Genomic DNA, 18,743 nt, shown 5'->3' with positions numbered 1-18,743 from the left:
GGTGAATTCCCTGCCCTCATGGTGTCCCCAACCCCGGGCCCCTTTGTGGGCGGCTCTCTGTAGCAGTGACATAATATGGTAAAGGATCCTGCCATTGGCAGAGAGAGATCCAAGGGACCCTAGATTCAAATCCTGATTCGGTAATTCATTCCACAAGCATTTCTTAAGCATTTGCTATGTGCCAGAAACTGTGAATGATTATGGAAGCAGAGAACATTCATGGGGGTAAGGATTTGTGTCTATTTTGTTCACTTACATATCCCAAGTGTCTGCAACAGTGCATGGTATGTAGTAGGTGCTCAATAATATTTGTTGAATGAATGGATGAAAGACTTCCATGGATCTGTGATTTCTGAAGAATACCAAGGTGTTTTGAAATCAGGAAACATGACATTGTTTCAGAGAAGGTTTCCCTGAGTAAATGATTGAATGAGTTAATGTACGTAGAGCTCCTAGAACAGTGTCTGACAGAGACCTTTGTTAAATGATTGAATGGATATTTAAGGCAAGACCTGAAGAATGAGGAACTGTTCCAGTATGTATTCATCAGCTCAGGCTGCCATAGCAAAATACCACAACTGGGTGGCCTAAACAACAACAAAAAATGTTTATTCTCACAATGCTGGAGGCTAGAAGCCTAAGATCAAGGTGCCATCATTAGGGTTGGTTTCTGGTGAAACTTCACTTCCTGGCTTGTAGACAGCCACCTTCTGCGGTGTATTCACACAGCCTCCTCTCTGTGTGACAGCAAAGAGAGGTGTGGGGCGGCGGGGGGAGAGCACGCAAGAGCTGTTGTTTCTCCTCTTCTTCTTATAAGGACACCAGTCCTATCAAATTTGGATGCCATCTTTATGACCTCACATAACCTTTATTACATCCTTATAGAGTCTATCTCCAAATACAGTCACACTGGGGGTTAGGGCTTCAACGTATGAATTGGGTGTGTGTGTGCACAAGTCTGTACCAGTTCCAGAAAACAGCATGGGCAAAAGCACTTGGAAGAACTAAGAAATAGCCAGAAAGATTTGATCTTAAAGTGAGAGGAGTGGCTGGAGAGGTAAGGCTGAGTGGACCATTATAAGGAGTCTGATTTTTTCCTGCCTGTAATGGGAGCCATTGTAGGGTTTTAGGACAGAAAGTAACAGACCAGATTTTTTGGTTTGAAACGTCACTCTGGTTGCTGTGTGGAGAACGCACAGGAGGAGGCAGGGTAGAGACAGGGAGGCAAGTGAAGAGGCTATTGCAGGGACCACGGTGACTCAGAGCACAGTGTGGCAGTGGAGATGGAGAGAAGAGATTCTAGATAGGTTCATGAGGCAGCACTGGCAGAGCCTGAGACTCCCTGGATGCAGGGGGGAGAGCGAGAGAGCGAGAAAGAGAGAGAAAGAGAAAGAGAGAGAGAGAGAGAGAGGAGCTGACAGGAAGATCCCAGGTTTCCGGTAAGAGCGCTCTTGGTCCGACTCTGCTTTAGTTCCTCATCTGTAACATGGGGTGAAAAGAGTTGTGAGGATTAAATGAGTTACATATGTAAAGCACTTAGAACAATGCCTGATACATTGCTATCGTTATCATTATCATTATTATTGTTGTTATTGCTCTACACTGTTGAAAACTGTAGGAATTTTTTGCTTCTGTACGCATCAAGTATTATTAATTTATTTGATCCATTTATTTGAGGCCAGGCGCGGCGCGACACTTCCCCTCCGCAACACCAGAGGGCGATGTGGCGGATTGCAGCACCGCTGGACCACGGGGGCGGCGCTCCGTCCCGCCGGAGTTCTCCCCTCCACGTGGGGACGCAGGATGGCGGCGGTGGCGGCGGTGGCGGCGGTGGGTGGGCCTGAGTGGGGGCGAGGGCGCCGCGGCTGGGCGCTCGGGCCGGGGTCCCCAAGGCCGGAGGGAGGCGGAAGTGGGGGCCCTTCGGTCCGGGCGGCGTGCATGACGCCCGCCGCGCTTGTCCGCACAGGACGAGGCGGCGACGCGCGACGTGCAGCGACTGCTAGTGCAGTTCCAGGATGAGGGCGGGCAGCTGCTGGGCTCCCCGTTCGACGTGCCCGTGGACATCACCCCGGACAAGCTGCAGCTCGTGTGCAACGCGCTGCTGGCCCAGGTGAGCGGCGGGCCCGGCGGCCCCGCGTCTTCGCCGCCGGGCGGGGGACGGGCGGCGCTGCCCTGGTTGGGGACGTAGGGGATCAGGAGACCGAAGGTCTCGGGTACATCCCCACCACTCTCCCACAGGGGTGATAACAACCCGGCGGTGCCGTCTACCTTGGGGAGGGTCGGAAGATGTGATCAGTGTGAGAGCGCTTTACGCGCCCACCATCGGGAGTTCACCTGCGGAGAGAGACCGCGTTTTGAACGCATTGGGTGCATCGTAACAGTGATTCCTTGTCACAGCTCCTCATTATATTCCCATTGTCATTAATATCCCCATTTTACAGTGTTGCCTGGGATCATTCAATTATTTGTATGGCGCTGCGCAGTAGGTGGTAGATTGGGAGTTGGAAGCCAAGTGTCAGATTCAAAACTCATGCTCTCCTAAGCCGGTGTTTATCAGAATGCTGCCCTCTGTTGAGGGGTGGGAGGCTGTTTAAAAATGCAATACCTGGACCCCACCCAAGACTTACTACACCAGACCCTGGGGTGAAGCAGAGAGTCTGCCTTTTTCAGTCAGCTTCTTGGATGCTTCTTACACATTATGCAGCATGGTCTGGTGGTTTAGAAAACTCTGCATAATGCTATATACTAACCCTAATGCTGGACTTTAGTTTTCTTTCTGAAGAACCTGAATTAGGCATTAGCAATAGGACGTTGCGCTAATCACTTAGTTGCTCTGAGCCTCAGTTTTTTTCACCTATCAGTATTAATGCCTACTTCCCAGGGTGGTTGTGAGATTCAGATAAAGGATTTTGAAGTGGTGTGTAAGTGTCTTGCAGTCACTCTTCAAGGATTAAAAAGTTCTTGCTGAATGGGGAATGATGGGGGTAACCCAAGCAGGGTGGCTTGAAAAGTAGGAAGCGTTGCCTGCCCACAGCTCACGGAGGGTGGGGGTCCCTGGTGGAGGCGGCCTTGCCCATCCTTTGATGGGGGCGGGGGGGTTCTCTTTGCTGTTGTCCTCCAGGAGGATCCCCTGCCACTGGCTTTCTATGTCCATGATGCCGAGATCACCTCCTCCCTGGGGAGGACGCTGGAGTCACAGGCGGTCGAGACAGAGAAGGTCCTTGACATCGTCTACCAGCCACAGGCTATCTTCAGGGTTCGCGCTGTGACCCGCTGCACCAGCTCCTTGGAGGGTCACAGCGAGGCAGTCATTTCTGTGGCCTTCAGCCCTACAGGAAAGTAAGGACAGCTGCAGAGTCATGGAGGAGAGAGTGGGTGCAGCTGCTGGCGGGGGTGGGGGGACCCCCAAGTTATGCTCAATGGGGCCTCCAGCTGCCTACCATAGACCCAAGCTCTGGGCTCAGGTTGCAAGTAAGGGACTTCCCCGGTGGAGTTTGGTCCCCGAAGGTCAAGGATACCTGCCTTGGAAGAGCCCTTCCTAGACTTGACCTCAGGAGATCTGAGCTGCAAGCTCACCTCTGTCCCTTCTTAGCCATGTGACCTGGGCAAGTCATTTAACCTCTCTCTGAGTTAGTTGTTCACCTGAGAAATAGGGTTTATTTGCTTCTCACAATCCTATGAGGATAATAAGAAGCTTTAAATCTGGTTATGACTGTGGCCATTCCTTTTAGAAAGGACAAGGAGAGAAATGGCCTCCTGGGGTCTTCTCCCAGATGGCATCGGTGTTATATTTCTCCTTCTCAGAAGAGAAAATTCCAGTCCCAGATTCTGTTCCCAGAAGATGATTGACTAGGCAGCAGGAATGTACATGTGCAGTGTTTCCGGTGGGCCCCACCCCTTGTCCTCACTGCAGAGGTCAGGTGGCCTCTCTTCTTCCCCAGGTATCTGGCCAGTGGCTCTGGAGACACTACTGTGCGCTTCTGGGATCTCAGCACTGAGACACCACATTTCACATGCCAGGGTCAGTACCCACTTACCCACTTAGGGGGTTTTAACGCAGTGGCGGGTGGCTGATTCACTCAGCTCTTTAGCTCCTGAGGAGGAGAGGAGGCCCAGAGCACATTCCAGCCCCTTGACATCCAGTTAGTGGCTGCCTGTTCCTAGGTAGAGACCTTACCCTTGAGCCCCGCCAGCCACTTACAAACAAGCACAGACTGGACGGAAGAGTCAGCGTGGGGTTGTGGGCAGGGGCTAACTGCCTGGTAGCAAGGAGAACCAGGCTTAAATCCAGTCTCTGCCATAGTGGTTCTCAAACTTGAACGTGCATCAGAATCACCTGGAGGGCTTGTTAAAATATAGATTTCTGGGTCCCACCCCCAGAATTTTGTCTCCTTAGGTCTGGGGTATGACCTGAAATTTGCGTTTCAAGTTCCCAGGCATTGCTGATGCTGCTGGCCTGGGGACCTCACACTAGCTGGGTGACCGTGTAGGTAGGCCTTGCTTCCTTTCTAAGCTTCGGTTTTCTCACCTGGAGAATGGGGATGATACTTCTTGCTTTGCCCCATGCTCTAGAGCTATCATGAGAATTGTAGGACTGATGTGTATGAAAGAACTTTATATCACGTAGCACATGAGGAGCTACTAGAAAGTGGCAGTGTTATCTGTGTGGCGAGATGCACGGCCCTAGCACTTGGGAAGGATTCTCCCTTTGCCTAGGAAGCCTCATCTCTTCTGTTCAATTGTTCATTTATTCAGCAGCTAGCTAAGGAGTTTCTGCAGCGTGCCAGGCATTGCTAGGCAACGGGGATAAAGACAGGTGTGGTCCCCCTTTCTCCCCCACTGCTTTCTTAGGACACAGACACTGGGTCCTTAGCATATCCTGGTCCCCAGACGGCAAGAAGCTGGCTTCAGGCTGCAAGAATGGCCAGGTAGATGGGGGTCAGGGTAATTAGGCAGGGATTCTGGGGCTCCCTTCCTGCGAGATGGGTCAGAATCAGGTTCTGGGGTCTTCGGGGAGGGGTGAGTGGGGGCGATGGGTGGGGGACCCTTGGTGGGACCAGGGGAAGGGTGGGGAGGGTTATTTTCGATGAGCTGCTGTCCTTCAGATTCTCCTGTGGGACCCAAGCACAGGGAAGCAAGTGGGCAGGACCCTTGCCGGCCACAGCAAGTGGATCACAGCCCTGAGCTGGGAGCCCCTCCATGCGTGAGTGACACTGACAGCTGGGTGAATGTGGAGCCAGGGCTTCAAAGCCGTAGCCCTCCCCTGCTTGGTGCAGAGGAGTCTTATGTGGGGGGACAAGGTAGGCAGTCTGACTGGCAGTGCCAGCGTGGCAGGCAGTGGGGAAGGTCTTCTGCACCTGTGTTGCGCGGGCGGGGCGGGGGGAGGGCGGTGGTGCTCATCACGGGGCCTGAGAGCCACCTTGCAGCGCAGCCAGATCTTGGGTTCAGGAAGCTGTCAAGACATTATCCCTGGTCTTCGCGCTGGGGATCGGGAGGCAGTGTTGGAAGACAGGCATTGCCAGGTCAGAAGTGAGGGCACGTCTCCCTTTCTTTCCAGCAACCCCGAGTGCCGCTACGTGGCCAGCAGCTCCAAGGACGGCAGCGTGCGGGTCTGGGACACGGCTGCGGGCCGCTGTGAGCGCATCCTCACTGGGCACACGCAGTCAGTCACCTGTCTCCGGTGGGGAGGGGACGGGCTTCTCTACTCCGCCTCCCAGGACCGCACCATCAAAGTCTGGAGGGCTAATGATGTAAGAGCTGGGAGAGGCCCGGAACCAGCCTGGGGAACTCTTGGGCCAGGGAGGTTGACCACTGTTTCCTGGGTGGTTGGGGAAGTGCTTCGGGAACGGGGGTCCTATGGTTTGGTGCTGCATTATAGCGGAGGTTCCAGGACCCCTTAGCATGGTCAGGCTCTGGAAATTTCCTGCTGTAGAAAGCCTATTTAGGTTTCTCGAACCTGCCGTATCCCAAACTTATTTGACTAGAGCCCTTTTTTGTGACATTTCCCTTCTGTGAAACATATTTCCAGAAACAGTGCTCTGGGCTGGTACCCTTATTTTACAAATGAGGAGAGACTTGAGCCCGGAGGGGTGATTTGATTCAGATCACAGTGAATGAGGGCCCTGCTTCAGAGTCCCACAGTGCCCATCTTCTGGGGCTGATTTGGGGGTGCGCGTTCCCAGGGGTGGAGTGCTCTGTGTGTGTCTGACCTGCCTCCCTTCGCCCTAGGGCGTGTTGTGCCGGACTTTGCAAGGCCATGGCCACTGGGTGAACACCATGGCCCTCAGCACCGACTACGCCCTGCGCACAGGGGCCTTTGACCCAGCCGAGGCCTCAGTTAACGCCCAAGACCTCCGAGGGTCCTGTGAGTGAGCGGGAGGAGGAGGGGAAGGAGCCAGTTCTCAAGCTTAACATGCAAGAGGCGGACCTAGGCTGCGGGGGGGTACTTGCTCTTTGTGTTGGATTTTCTCATCAGCCTTGTTCCTTCTCTCCTTCGATACCTGGACACAGTGCAGGAGTTAAAGGAGAGAGCTCTGAGCCGCTACAGCCTCGTGCGGGTGAGTATCTGCCAGCACCGCCAGCTCTACGCACTTCTTCTCCTCGTCCCCAAGATACTGCAGACGCTCAGGCCCTTCTCCCTTCTAGCCCCAGCTCAGAACGTACCTCTTCCGGAAAGTTGTTCCTGATAATCCTAGTTTACAATCCTAAAAACCATAATGTGCTGGGGATCATTTTATTTCATTTTGTTTTGTTTGCTTATCTGTTTATTTGCAATCCTCAGGTACCTCTCTTTTTAAATTTTATTTAGTTTCAGTAACACATTCACATGGTCTAAGGTTCAAAGAAAACAAAAAGGGGAATTCCCTGGTGGTCCAGTGGTTAGGACTCGGCGCTCTTACTGCCAAGGGCCCGGGGTTCGATCCCTGGTCGGGGAACTAAGATCCTGCATGCTGCACGGCATGGCCAAAAAAATAAAAAATTTTTTAAATGCAGAGAACACAAAGCAGTAGGGGCCGTTTTAGATGGTGGAAAGTCTCTCGTCTCTGTTGCACCTTCATCCGTGCTTTCTGGAAGCATCCAGTGCTACCAGTGTCTCGTGTCTCCTTCCAGAGACGTCATATATACACATACACGTATACGTGTACACTACACACAGTACAGATACACACGCGTATACAAGCCCACATGTAAAATCCTTCCCCTTTTTAACACACCACTCTGTACCTTGCTTCTTCATGTAATTATACGTCAGAGAAATGGTCCCGTCCCGTGTGCATGAAGTTTCCCTTCGGGGGAAGTAACCAGCCTCCTTTCTCCAGTCCTGGACCCCGTGCTGGTGTTGAGCAGTCAGTGGTGTGTTCGCTACCGAGGTCGGGCTCTCTTCTCTGAGACCATGTGTGCTTTGTGCCTCCCCAGGGCCAGGGCCCAGAGAGGCTGGTGTCTGGCTCAGACGACTTCACCCTGTTCCTGTGGTCCCCGGCGGAGGACAAGAAGCCCCTGGCACGGATGACGGGGCACCAGGCCCTCATCAACCAGGTGCTCTTCTCCGCGGACTCGCGCATCATCGCCAGCGCCTCCTTTGACAAGTCCATCAAGCTGTGGGATGGCAGGACGGGCAAGTGAGTGGCGGGCGTGGGGAGGGGAGGAGCGATGCTCTTCCTCCGGAAGGAGCTTGGCTCTGCCGCTTCCCAGCTGTGTGGCCCTGGCAAGTGTTTGGATTTTCTGAGCCTCTTGTTTCCTCTTCTGAATGTGCAGACCCCCTACCTCTCTGCTTTGTTACAAGGATTAAATGAGGTGGTCTGTTTAGCACCATCACTCAGTGGGCGCTGAAAATGCTAGTTTCTTTCATATCTAGGGAGAGAAATGATCTTAAAGCTGGCCAAGGGAATTCCCTGGCGGTCCAGTGGTTAGGATTCTGTGCTCTCACTGCCAGGGATGCGATCCCTGGTCGGGGAGCTAAAATCCTGGAGGCCGTATGGCATGGCCAAAAAAAAAAAAAAAAATGCTGGCCAAGGGCCGGGGATGCAGCACAAGTGTAGGTTTGTGGTCCAGTCTTTATCTGGCCCTCCTCAAAGTGAGGCAGTGCATCACCTGGGAGCTTGATGGAAATGCAGAACCTTGGGCCCCATGCCAGACCTTGGGGATCAGATGACCTGCATTTTAAGGTCACCTTTCAAGTCTGAGAAGCACTGGTATGACGAGGCACAGTGCCCTTGCAGTTAGTTAGGAGGAGAGGCAGAGGCGTGGGCGAGAAAAGGAGCAAGGAAGCCCTTGTTGAGGCCGAAGGGGCACCTATGTGTCAGTCTCCGTGTATTTTCACACCACAGCCCTGTGAAATATATCATTCAGTTTCTTTTGTTTCTTTTTTTTTTTTTTTTGGCTGCGTTGGGTCTTCGTTGCTGCACGCAGGCTTTCTCTAGTTGTGGCGAGCGGGAGCTACTCTCGGTTGCAGTGCGCGGGCTTCTCATCGCGGTGGCTTCTCTTGTTGCGGACCACCGGCTCTAGGCGCGCGGGCTTCAGTAGTTGTGGCGCGTAGGCTCAGTAGTTGTGGCTCGCAGACTCTAGAGCTCAGGCTCAGTAGTTGTGGCGCGTGGGCTTAGTTGCTCTGCGGCATGTGGGCTCTTCCCAGACCAGGGCTCGAACCCGTGTCCCCTGCATTGGCAGGCAGATTGTTAACCACTGCACCGCCAGGGAAGCCCTGGTTTCTTTTTAAGATAAGGAAACTGAGTCTCAGAGAGGCCCAACGACTTGCACCAGCAGACACAGCCAGTCTGTCCCGACCAGGTTCCAGGTGGGCCTGGCCCACTGTTTCTCCATACCACCTGTCAGCAGGCACCTGTTGGGGTGGTTGGGGGAGGGTGGTGTCGTGCAGATGGGCTAAGCAGACGGCTGCATTGGATTCCGAGGCTTGCAAAGTTGAGCAGGTATGGAGGCCTGGCAAGAAACATTCTAGAAGCAACTCATTTGGAGAAGTTTTACAACATCGTAATGACCGGTAAAGATTAAATTGGTCTGGGGTGGGGACCAGACAGTGAGATTTTGTAAAAGTTCCCAGGTAATCCTGACACGCAGCCAAGGTTGAGAACCACCGCTGTGGGCATAGAGGACCCTTCAGGCGTGTTTGAAGATCTCATATCCATCCTCATCTTCCTTCCCCTGGCCCAGGTACCTGGCCTCCCTGCGTGGCCATGTGGCTGCCGTGTACCAGATTGCGTGGTCGGCTGACAGCCGGCTCTTGATCAGTGGCAGCAGTGACAGCACACTGAAGGTGTGGGATGTGAAGGCCCAGAAGCTGGTCACAGACCTGCCAGGCCACGCAGATGAGGTATGGCCGACCCTCGTGGGCAAGTGGTTGAGGGGGAATTGAGGCCTGGCCCTCCTCCCGCACCCTCCTCACCGTGCCACCGTCCCCCTCCCCTTCCTCCCTTCAGGTATACGCTGTCGACTGGAGTCCAGATGGCCAGAGAGTGGCAAGTGGTGGAAAGGACAAATGCCTCCGGATGTGAGTTTGGGGGAGGTGGCGGCTCTCCTGCCCTTTGTGACCGTCCCCTGTGGTGTAAAGTTCCAAGGGCTCTCCAGGTGTCCACACTGTCCCGAGATGGTAGCCTCCAGCGTGAGGCGGTAGTTCTTACCACCTGGATTTTGGAGTCCTGTGACCTAGTTCAAATCCTTGTTCTGCCTTTCAGTGTGCAGTCGTGGAGAGCTTGGTTCACCTGTCTCCTGGGACTTAACAGGAGACAGGAGGATCAAAGATAGGTGAATACACTTTGGAACCTGAGGGTTGTGTGCTTGTAAAGGATTGCCACTGTTTGTCATTGGACAGCCGTGGTGGGCATCGCAGGGGCCAGGCCCCTGGATGAGGTCCTGACCGAGGCAGTGGCGGGCGCCTGGCCTAAGTTCGGGTGGCTGGAGCAGGGACAGTAGCCGGGGCTGGGGGAGTAGACTGAGGGGGGACCACAAGCTCTCCCCCTAGTGGGCTCCTGGGATCGTATGGTGCCTCCCTCTCCCGAGGTGCATCCCCATCCTGCTCCCTCCCTCCCTCCACAGATGGAGGAGATGAGAAATCCCAAGGACCCCCACCTGGACTCAGCCTCTGCCAGCTGCCTGCCCGGATGGAGACCAAAGGCCGGGGTGATGACCTTGAGAATGAGCGTGGCCTCCCGTCCTAGGACAGACCCCAGTGGCGTCCCTCCCCAGAGCAGGAGGTCGAAGGTCGCGGGAGGTTATCACTGAGCTCAGCCCTTGGCCATCACTTGGTAGCTCGCTGGTGCCAGCACGGGGGAGGCCGAGCGATGACTGGCCCTTACTGCTGCCCCTGCCTCCTTTTCTAAATGCCGTCTATTTAGGGTCAGACCCCAGATTCTGTGACCAAATAAATAACTTATATTTTGTGTGTTTGGGTTATGATTTCTTGTCCCAGGTTCTCAGGGCTTTACTGAGGACTATGCTAGGTCAGCTTGTCTAGCCCCTCCCTCTGGGCTATACCAAAACCATGCTGATCAGGAAGTTGCCTTTCCTCTCTTCTCACCGTGCCTACGAGGGAGAGGCCAGTTGAGGCTGGGGAGATGGGCTGAAGCCCGTATGTTAGTGGCCAGAGGATGATGTAAGGCTGTGTTGTCCATTCTGGTGGCACCAGCCACACGAAACTGTTGGCATTAACTAGAATTCGGTCCAGTTAGAAATGCAGTTGTCACACTAGCTCAGGGCTACTTACTGATTTGGACAGCACAGGTGGAGGACACTTTGACCATCACAAGGACTTGTGCTGGTCAGTGCTGCTCTGGGGTGCTTTCCTCGGCCTCAGACAGCCCCGCTGGGCTCTCGCAGCACAGAGAGGAGGGCGGCGGCTGTCCCGGAGGGTTCCCTCTAACGGGCCGTGCAGTGGCGGGAGCTCTGGAGGAAGCGGGAGTGGTGTAATGGGGAGGGTGGTTCTCTGCCCCGTGAAGACTCACATAGTGAAGGGAATCCCCACCAGGACATCCTCAAACCTTTGGCCGAGATCTTGCCCTCCATGCGTCTTGCCTCCACTTTCTCTTCCAATACCAAGGTGCATCTACTCAGGTTGACTTCCAAACCATCCTTGTATGGACCGCTCGGGGCCACGGCACTTCTGACATCTTGTTCCTCCTCACCCTCCCCCGCCCCATCTGTGCTGTTAAATTGTCTCCTGGCTGTGGTTCTTGGCTTCTACCTGGCCCGTCTCTGCAGGGGGGCTGCGTGAGGGGCCGAGGGAGGCAGCGGGGTCTGAGGTCCTACTCGGTGCCAGGCACTGTTCTGCTGTGCTCTCACGTGACCCTCACAGTAACCCTACAGCCAAACCTGGAAGGGTCAGACCACGTCCCCATGTTTTTGATGAGGAAATTGAGCCCAAGCTTAAATGGTTTGCCTGTACCCTCACATCCAGGAAGAGACAGAATTAAATCAGACCCTCCCCCCAAAGCTTGTGCACTTTGCACCATGTCCCCCAGAGCTCAAGTCTGAGGCTGACAGTGTGTGGGCTGTCGCTACCTCTGTCCAACATTGCTCTTTTTCCTGGTATGTGTTTTAATCTTTGAGGACCATCTCCTCCTCCCACGGGGAAAGGGTGTTGTTGTCATCTCATTACCCCGTCCCCTGACCCACCTGGACTCTTGGTCCTGGCAGAAGCCAGGAGGGTGGGTGGCAGCAGCCCAGCTGAGGCTGTCGGCGGCATGAAACAGAATTCCAAGGTGCTGGGTGACCTGCAGGTTTTAATGAGGGACCTGGACCAGCCCAGATCTGGGGAAGGAAGCCTAGCAGCTACGGGCAGTGAAGGCTGATCTGACCTGGCCAGGCCTGCGGTGTCTCCAAGTGAGTGGAGCTCCCATCTGGCCTCGGCCCCAGGCCCGGGACCAGCAGGATGGTCAGCGGTTCCCTGGCTTGGTGCTGCTGGTACATTTCATGGTTCCGGTTCCTAAGGGCCCTAGGCCGAAGCTGAAGGTAGGTGAGGGGCTTCCTGGGACCCTCCCCCTTAGTAGGGAAAGAGGTATTCCAGATCTTCTAGCCTCCGCATGTCCTCCAACCCGATGGACATGGTTTTCCGCTGGGGTTCCCTGCGCCGCACGGTGATCTGGATGGGATTGTTCTCGGGGAAGCTGTTCAAGTCTGTAGCCACAGTTGCAAACTGAAATAAACCAAAGTCCTCAGAACTCCTGACCCTGAGCTCACCTCTTCGACTCTGCCACCCCCTCGTTTGTCTGCTAAATGGGGTCTCCGACAGCCTTACCAACCTATTCATTGACACCAGGAACAGGAACAAAGAGGCATGATTCCAATCTGTGCCTCCCCAGTTGTGTGCTGTCTTTACTGGGGCCTCTCCTGCCCACCCCCAGGCTGTTCCCTTCTTTGTCCCGCTTTAGCCTCTTCCCTCTCTTACCCTCAATGCCCTTGACTTCCTGACCCACTCACAATTACTGACACTAAGTTGAAGAATCCAGAAGCCAATGGCTTTGGGAGACTTTCGTTAGAGATGAATGAAAAGATCAATTTGCATTCCCAGTGGGCCCCAAAGTGGCTGAACCCTGAACCCTCCCAGAGGAGAGTGGCCTGGAATTGAGGCTTATTTGCCCAGGGAGAAGGAAAGCCAGCAGGAGGACGAGTCGTGGGGGTATAGGGGTGTTCCCAACCTCCAAAACCCCTGGTCCACACCCCTCGGGCCCGCCTTCTCCCAGGGCTCACTTTGTAGGGCTTGCACCACTGCCCCACCCCAGCGATGTTGGCTGCGCGGACAGTCAGGCAGTAACTCGTGTTAGGCTTCAGTTCCATCAGCTTGACGGTGGTGCCCAAGATCTTATTGAAGATCCATGGGCGATTCTTTGCCTTGGGCATCTCACTATCATTTTTCCTGACCACCTCCTGCAACAGGACCTGGTAGAAACTGACCTGCTGCTTGCCTGGGGCGTAGGTCCAGGAAATCTAGGGGAAGAGAACCCCCGAGGCTTCCTCAGACCTGGCCTGGCCTGGCCTCCCCTCACCACCCTGCCATCCCTCACAACGTGGGTCAGAAGACCCCACTCCCATCCCTGCTCCTGCTGGAGCTGAGGTAGAGCTGATGGAAAGTGTTAGGCACTCCCAACGCTAAATATGGCCCCACCAGCCCAAAGCATGAGCAACTCTCCCTGGGCAACCTCAACAACCTCAGAGTGTACCCTTACTCCATATTCTAGACTGTTTAAGTTGAAAGGGACCTTAGCCATCATCTCGTCCACCTCACTCATTGCAGATGGGGTTACAGGTTCAGAGAGAGCAAGTAGCTGGCCCGTGGTCACACAGCAGTTAAGTGGCAGAGCCAAGGTTCAAACCAATAGCTCCAGAGTCCATACACTTTGTAGTACAACAGTGGTTGCCAAGCCAGGATCTCAGAGAGCTTTTATAACACTGCAGATTCCTGGCCCTGCTGTCACCTGTCTTGTCTCCCATTTCCAGTTTCTCCTCTAACTAGGCTAGTGGTTCTCATACTCTGGTGTGCATCAGAATACCCCGGAGGACTTGTTAAAACAAAGACCGCTGGGGACTTCCCTGGTGGCACAGTGGTTAAGAATCCGCCTGCCAATGCAGGGGACACGGGTTCGATCCCTGGTCTGGGAAGATCCCACATGCTGCAGAGCAACTAAGCCCGTGCGCCACAACTACTGAGCCTGCGCTCTAGAGCCCGTGAGCCACAACTACTGAAGCTCGTGTGCTTAGAGCCCGTGCTCTGCAACAAGAGAAGCCACCGCAATGAGAAGCCCGCGCACCGCAATGAAGAGTAGCCCCCGCTCGCCGCAACTAGAGAAAGCCTGAGTGCAGCAACGAAGACCCAACGCAGCCAAAAATTAAATAAATAAATAAATTTATAAAAAACAAAACAAAACAAAAACACAGACCACTGGCCCCTGCCCCCAGTTTCCGATTCAGGACGCCCAAGCAGGGGGTAGGGAAAGCGAGAATTTAAATTTCTAATAAGTTTCCCTATGATGCTGATGCTACTGGCGGTCTAGGGACCACACTGAGAAACACTGCTCTAGGCCATCCAACAATGGGACTTCCAGATTTATCTTCCAAAATATAGCTCAAATTGCATCTATCACCTGATATAAAGCTTTACAAAAAGCTAATCGTTATTGCTTACTGAAAAATCTATAACGCAGCGTAATGTTAAAGGACCTCTGGAGGGTGACCCCAGACTAACTCCTGCTCTCTTCTCTCCCTGTATCTAGAACAGTGCTACTCGACATGTGGTTCATGGGCCATCAACACCACCTGGGAATTTGTTAGCGGTGCAGAGTCTCAGGCCCCACCCTAGACCTACTGAATCAGAACCTCTAGGGATGAAGCCCAGGAATCTTATCGGTAACCAGATGATCAGATCCGCAGGCACAGGAAAGTATGAGAAGCCCTGGATTGGACCTAGGTGTTTCCTTCCATACTTTCCCACCTGTGAGCCTCTGCTAGTGTCAGCCTTCCACGGAATGCCTTTCCCCATCTCTAGATGTTTAAATCCGACCTCTGTGTCCCAGCTCAAATGTTACTAAATGCCACCAAAGCTTATTTCTGCACCTGGAAGTAGTATTTCTTTCCCTCTGAATCCCTATTGGCACTTGATCTGAACTTTTCCTACAGCATTGAGCCCTCTCTAGCTTGTGCTGGAGTTCTTGAGGTCGGGATGCAGGCATCTTCACACTCCCCAGTGAGCTCAGCTCAGTGCCTGGCACGTCGGGGGCAGCCACTAAGCCTTTGCCAAATGCACAAGAAGGGGAAAACGTACCACAGCCGTGGAATCGCTGACCGTATGTTCACAGATGAAGGGCGCCTCCGGCACATCCAGGACCACAGAGGACTCTGAGGGCGTTGAGGAGGTATCTGTGTCCACCTCAGGGTTGTCAAGGTCCAGCAGGCCACCAGGGGCTATTTGGGACTTAGATTGGGGGCAGAGGGCCAGGTCCCCCTTTTCTGTACTCTTGCCCATCGAGGAGAAGCTGAGTTTGTTCAGCTCGCCCTCCAGCATCCCTGCAAAGAAGCTGCTATTGGGCTGGGTCACGGCCAATTTGATGGGATTCAACAAAGTGGATGACATGGGGGAGATGCTGGTGTCATCGGAGCTGCACTCAGAATCCTCCATTGGCATCTGCTTCCTGGAGTGGGAGGGGAGACAGGTGAGACAGACGAAGGAGGCCACCCCAGCCCCTGCTGCCTGGAAGCTCCTGGCGGGCAGGCCTTGGGCACAACTTACCCAGAGCCCCCAGCTGCTTCTGAGCAGCTCAGAACATTCTTGCTCTGCAGCAGTGCATCAAACTCACGAGGGCACTTACTAGTGAAAAATGCATATTCCTGGTCCCCGGTCCCCAGTTGGAATGGGACTGGGGAAGCTGCTAAAGCATCTTTAATAAGATCTTCAGATGATTCTGATGCAAGCGTTCTGAGAACCACATTTTTAGAAACACTGCTGAAACTTTAAGTCCTTCCTCCAAAGTGGGGTGCAAACACCCCAGGGAATGACCACAATGATCTACCGGGATATGGAAAAATATCTAAAAGTATCTAAAAGAAAAATAATAAATCAAGTTTTATTAATATTTATTTACTATTGCTTATTATGTAATTACTAATTTATTTACTTAGGTTTTATAATATTTAACAATATTTATTAATATATAGCATGTAAAAATTAACAGTACAGATAAATATACATATATTGGGATGAATGCTCAAAAACTTTTTTCTTCCATTCTAAATTTTTTAAATTATGGAAGTTTTTAGACACACTCCAAGATATCAAGAGTAATATATTAATGGGGATGTAATGTACAAAATGGTGGCTATAATTAACAATATTGTATTGTATATTTGAAAGTTGCTAAGAGATTAGATCTTAAGAGTTCTCATCACACACACAAAAAATTTGTAACTCTGTGGTGATGGATGTTAACTACGCTTATTAGGGTAATGATTTAACAATATATACAATTATCAAATCATGTTGTACACCTTAAACTAATGCATTGTTAAAATTCAATTGTGTCTCAATAAAACTGGAAATGAACATACTATAATATATTAAGCTTCCATTTAGCCACCATCCAGCTCAGAACTAAATCTTTATCAGTGTAGTTAAAGGGCCCTGTATACTTCACTCCCCCACCTCTCTCCTCATCCTCCCACTCAGAGGTAGCTTGTGCAGTAAATTTAAAATTTTGTATTTATTATTCCCCATGTGTCTTTATAGGTTTGTTACATTCATATGTTATTAGTTTGCATATTTTTAAACTTTATATAAATAAATGGTGTCATTCAGTACATACCCATTTGCAGCTTGCTGTTTTTTACTTAAAACATTGTATATTTTAGATTAATCTGCTCTGGTTCAATCATTTTAACCGCTGTATGTTTTCTATTACATGGATATTTGTATTCTTTCTTACCAATTCTTTGCTATTACAAAGAAAAACCTTGTACATGTTTCCCCACTCTTTAAAAGGTTTTGCTGATGAAGTACAGAATCCAAAACATTTGGCTTTCAAATCTTTTTTTTCTCTTAAGCCGAAGTTAAGAAATACATATTTCTTGGCAAGCTAGTATACTCATACATACACATGTAACTAAAATGTTTCACAAACCAATCCTTACTCTGTGTGTGATGTGCTTTGAAATTTTCAATTCTATTTTATTTCATTTTTGTAATACTGGTCTCCACCAACCTGAATGAGCTCCTGACCCATTCATGGGTCACAACTCTCAGTCTGAAGAACCCTGTCTAGAGAGAGTGGTCACAAGGCCTTTGGGGACCAAGCACCTTGACCGAGGTCACAGGGTGAGTCCATGGCAGAGTTGGAACCAGAACCCAGATCTCCTGGGCCCTATGCTACACAGCTCCCATCTTCTCCTGGTGCTTTCTGGCTCCCCTCCACTGCTTCATCCCCCTTCTCCCCGGGCTGCTCTAGCCAGATCCAGCAACCTACACACACCCCTACATCCCTTATGCCAGGATAGCCTCCAGCTTCATGGTTGGTTGATCAAGGCCAAATTTTTCCTCCTTGAGTTCCAGCCCCATCAACCTCCCCCTGAGAAATCCTGATCAGCCCATACCTCCTATGTTAGCCCTTGGTGGATGCTTGGAATGGATGATTCCCCAACCAAGGCCCTTTATAGGCTGAAGAGTCTGGGTATGGATGTCAGTTTTACTATAGATTGTCCTAACTAATCTCTATTTTAGACTTACTGACTGGAAACACCAGTGCTGAAGGGGCATGGAAGGCAGCCTTAGTGATCTTCACAGCAGTCCTGCTGGATGGTGTTGGCCCCATTTTACAAATGAGGGACCGAGGGTCCCTGATCTTATTTAACTTGTCTATGGCCCTATATCTAAGTGGTAGAACGTGGATTTAAACTTGGGCTCCTAGCCCAAGACTTTTGCCCCATACCAGGAAGTTTCCTACAAGCATCCATCACTTTAGCCATACCTGCTTACTTACAGGTCCCTTAGGGAGTGGACACCATGTCTCTTTCATACAATCAGGACCCCTTCTTCAGAAATTATTAATTTCAAGACAGTGACATCTGAGCATTAAACTAAGCACAGGGCACTTCTAAGTGTCGGGCTGTGTGTGACTGCCCAGGTCACACACCCATGAAACTTCCCGGCACAGTTCCCTCAGTCCGCATCAACCCACACCACCATCCCTCCACTGGCTAATTCCTTCCCTTCCTATGAGAGTCACCTCCTCCATGAAGCCTCCCTTAACTTCACCCCCTCCCAAGCTACACTAAGCCTCCTCTGGTTTCTCCAGTTGTCCCGTCATAGTGCAGACCATGCTGTAATAGTCTCAATTCTTGCCTGATAGCCCCCCAACACACACACACACACACACACACACACACACACACACACACACCAGGCTGGGAGCTCCTTGAAGGCAGAGACTGTGCTTTCTGGCTCTGCATTCTCAGAACTTAACCTTGGGCCAGATACCTAAATGCTCAAAGAGTTTTGTGAAATGAAGTAAAGGAAACCCAGAATCACTGAGGAGGAACAGCAAACCTCAATCTGAAGGCAGGCAGGCTACTGGGGGCACATAACCAGGCAGGTGAACGTACAATAGGGAGGATGAGGCAAAGGAGCCATGGGGAGTGGAGGGGGCAGGGGGTCTGTGTGGGGGTGATGAGGACAAAGCAGGATGACAAGCACCGCCAGGAAATCTCTGACTAATCCTGGAAGGCCTCCCGGAGGCGGAGGCCGGCATGCCTCCAGGAACTGATCTGAGGTCAGGACTCCATAGGCAACCTGCACACATGCTCTTCCCTGGGAGTCTTGACTGTGATAAGTCAAGGAAGTACTGCCTCTTCAAGCCCCTCTTCCCACCCCCACCCCCCAGGTCCGGTTTTAGAAAGGAGAAAAGGACCAGACTTGTGTCTTACGGTAGATTGATGGCATCTTCCTTCAAGGAGTTAACCAAACTGCCCCTTGAGGAAAGTGGGAGTCCTTTGGTAGTGACGGTCCTGTTCATAGACTTGGGGTTTGGAAAGGGCTTCGACATTTGATTGAGTGTGTTCAAAATGTTGAGGGTTTCCTTCTTCAGCATGGTCTCCTCCCCATCTCCCACTTTGTAGAGTGTCTCTGATGCCATCTACCTTGTTTGGGACCACAGCCGTCACCATGCAGGACAACCAAGCTGACAGGAAGCAGAGAGAAACTGGAGGCAGAGGACACACCCTTAGTTTGGGTGGGATGGGGGTGCAATGAGCTGACT

The 18,743-nt window shown here is 52.0% G+C and overlaps 2 protein-coding genes and 1 non-coding gene across 3 annotated transcripts; 2 read left to right on the top strand and 1 right to left on the bottom strand.

The window, feature by feature from the left end:
* The first annotated feature begins 1,781 nt into the window (after positions 1–1,781).
* Positions 1,782–10,391, top strand: NLE1 (notchless homolog 1). Its single transcript, XM_061176114.1, has 13 exons — positions 1,782–1,830; positions 1,967–2,110; positions 3,122–3,339; positions 3,942–4,021; positions 4,852–4,928; positions 5,106–5,203; positions 5,558–5,750; positions 6,229–6,364; positions 6,511–6,557; positions 7,417–7,619; positions 9,166–9,325; positions 9,432–9,502; positions 10,048–10,391. The coding sequence occupies exons 1-13, from the start codon at positions 1,804–1,806 to the stop codon at positions 10,058–10,060; spliced, it is 1,467 nt and encodes a 488-aa protein (XP_061032097.1). The 5' UTR covers positions 1,782–1,803; the 3' UTR covers positions 10,061–10,391.
* TRNAK-CUU (transfer RNA lysine (anticodon CUU)) lies at positions 6,862–6,935 on the top strand. The gene has a single exon. It is a non-coding gene; the product is annotated as a tRNA-Lys (tRNA).
* Positions 10,392–11,989: 1,598 nt separating the features above from the next.
* FNDC8 (fibronectin type III domain containing 8) lies at positions 11,990–18,620 on the bottom strand. Its single transcript, XM_061176561.1, has 4 exons — positions 18,412–18,620; positions 14,765–15,131; positions 12,697–12,933; positions 11,990–12,142 (listed from the first exon to the last, which is right to left on the bottom strand). Exons 1-4 carry the CDS (start codon positions 18,618–18,620, stop codon positions 11,990–11,992), a joined length of 966 nt encoding a protein of 321 aa, XP_061032544.1.
* Positions 18,621–18,743: the final 123 nt, after the last annotated feature.

This window comes from Eubalaena glacialis, chromosome 19 (assembly GCF_028564815.1).
Source record: "Eubalaena glacialis isolate mEubGla1 chromosome 19, mEubGla1.1.hap2.+ XY, whole genome shotgun sequence".
NCBI classification, from domain to species: Eukaryota; Metazoa; Chordata; class Mammalia; order Artiodactyla; family Balaenidae; genus Eubalaena; species Eubalaena glacialis.
Note: the sequence above shows the minus strand (reverse complement) of the source record. Positions and strands in the feature narration are given on the sequence as shown.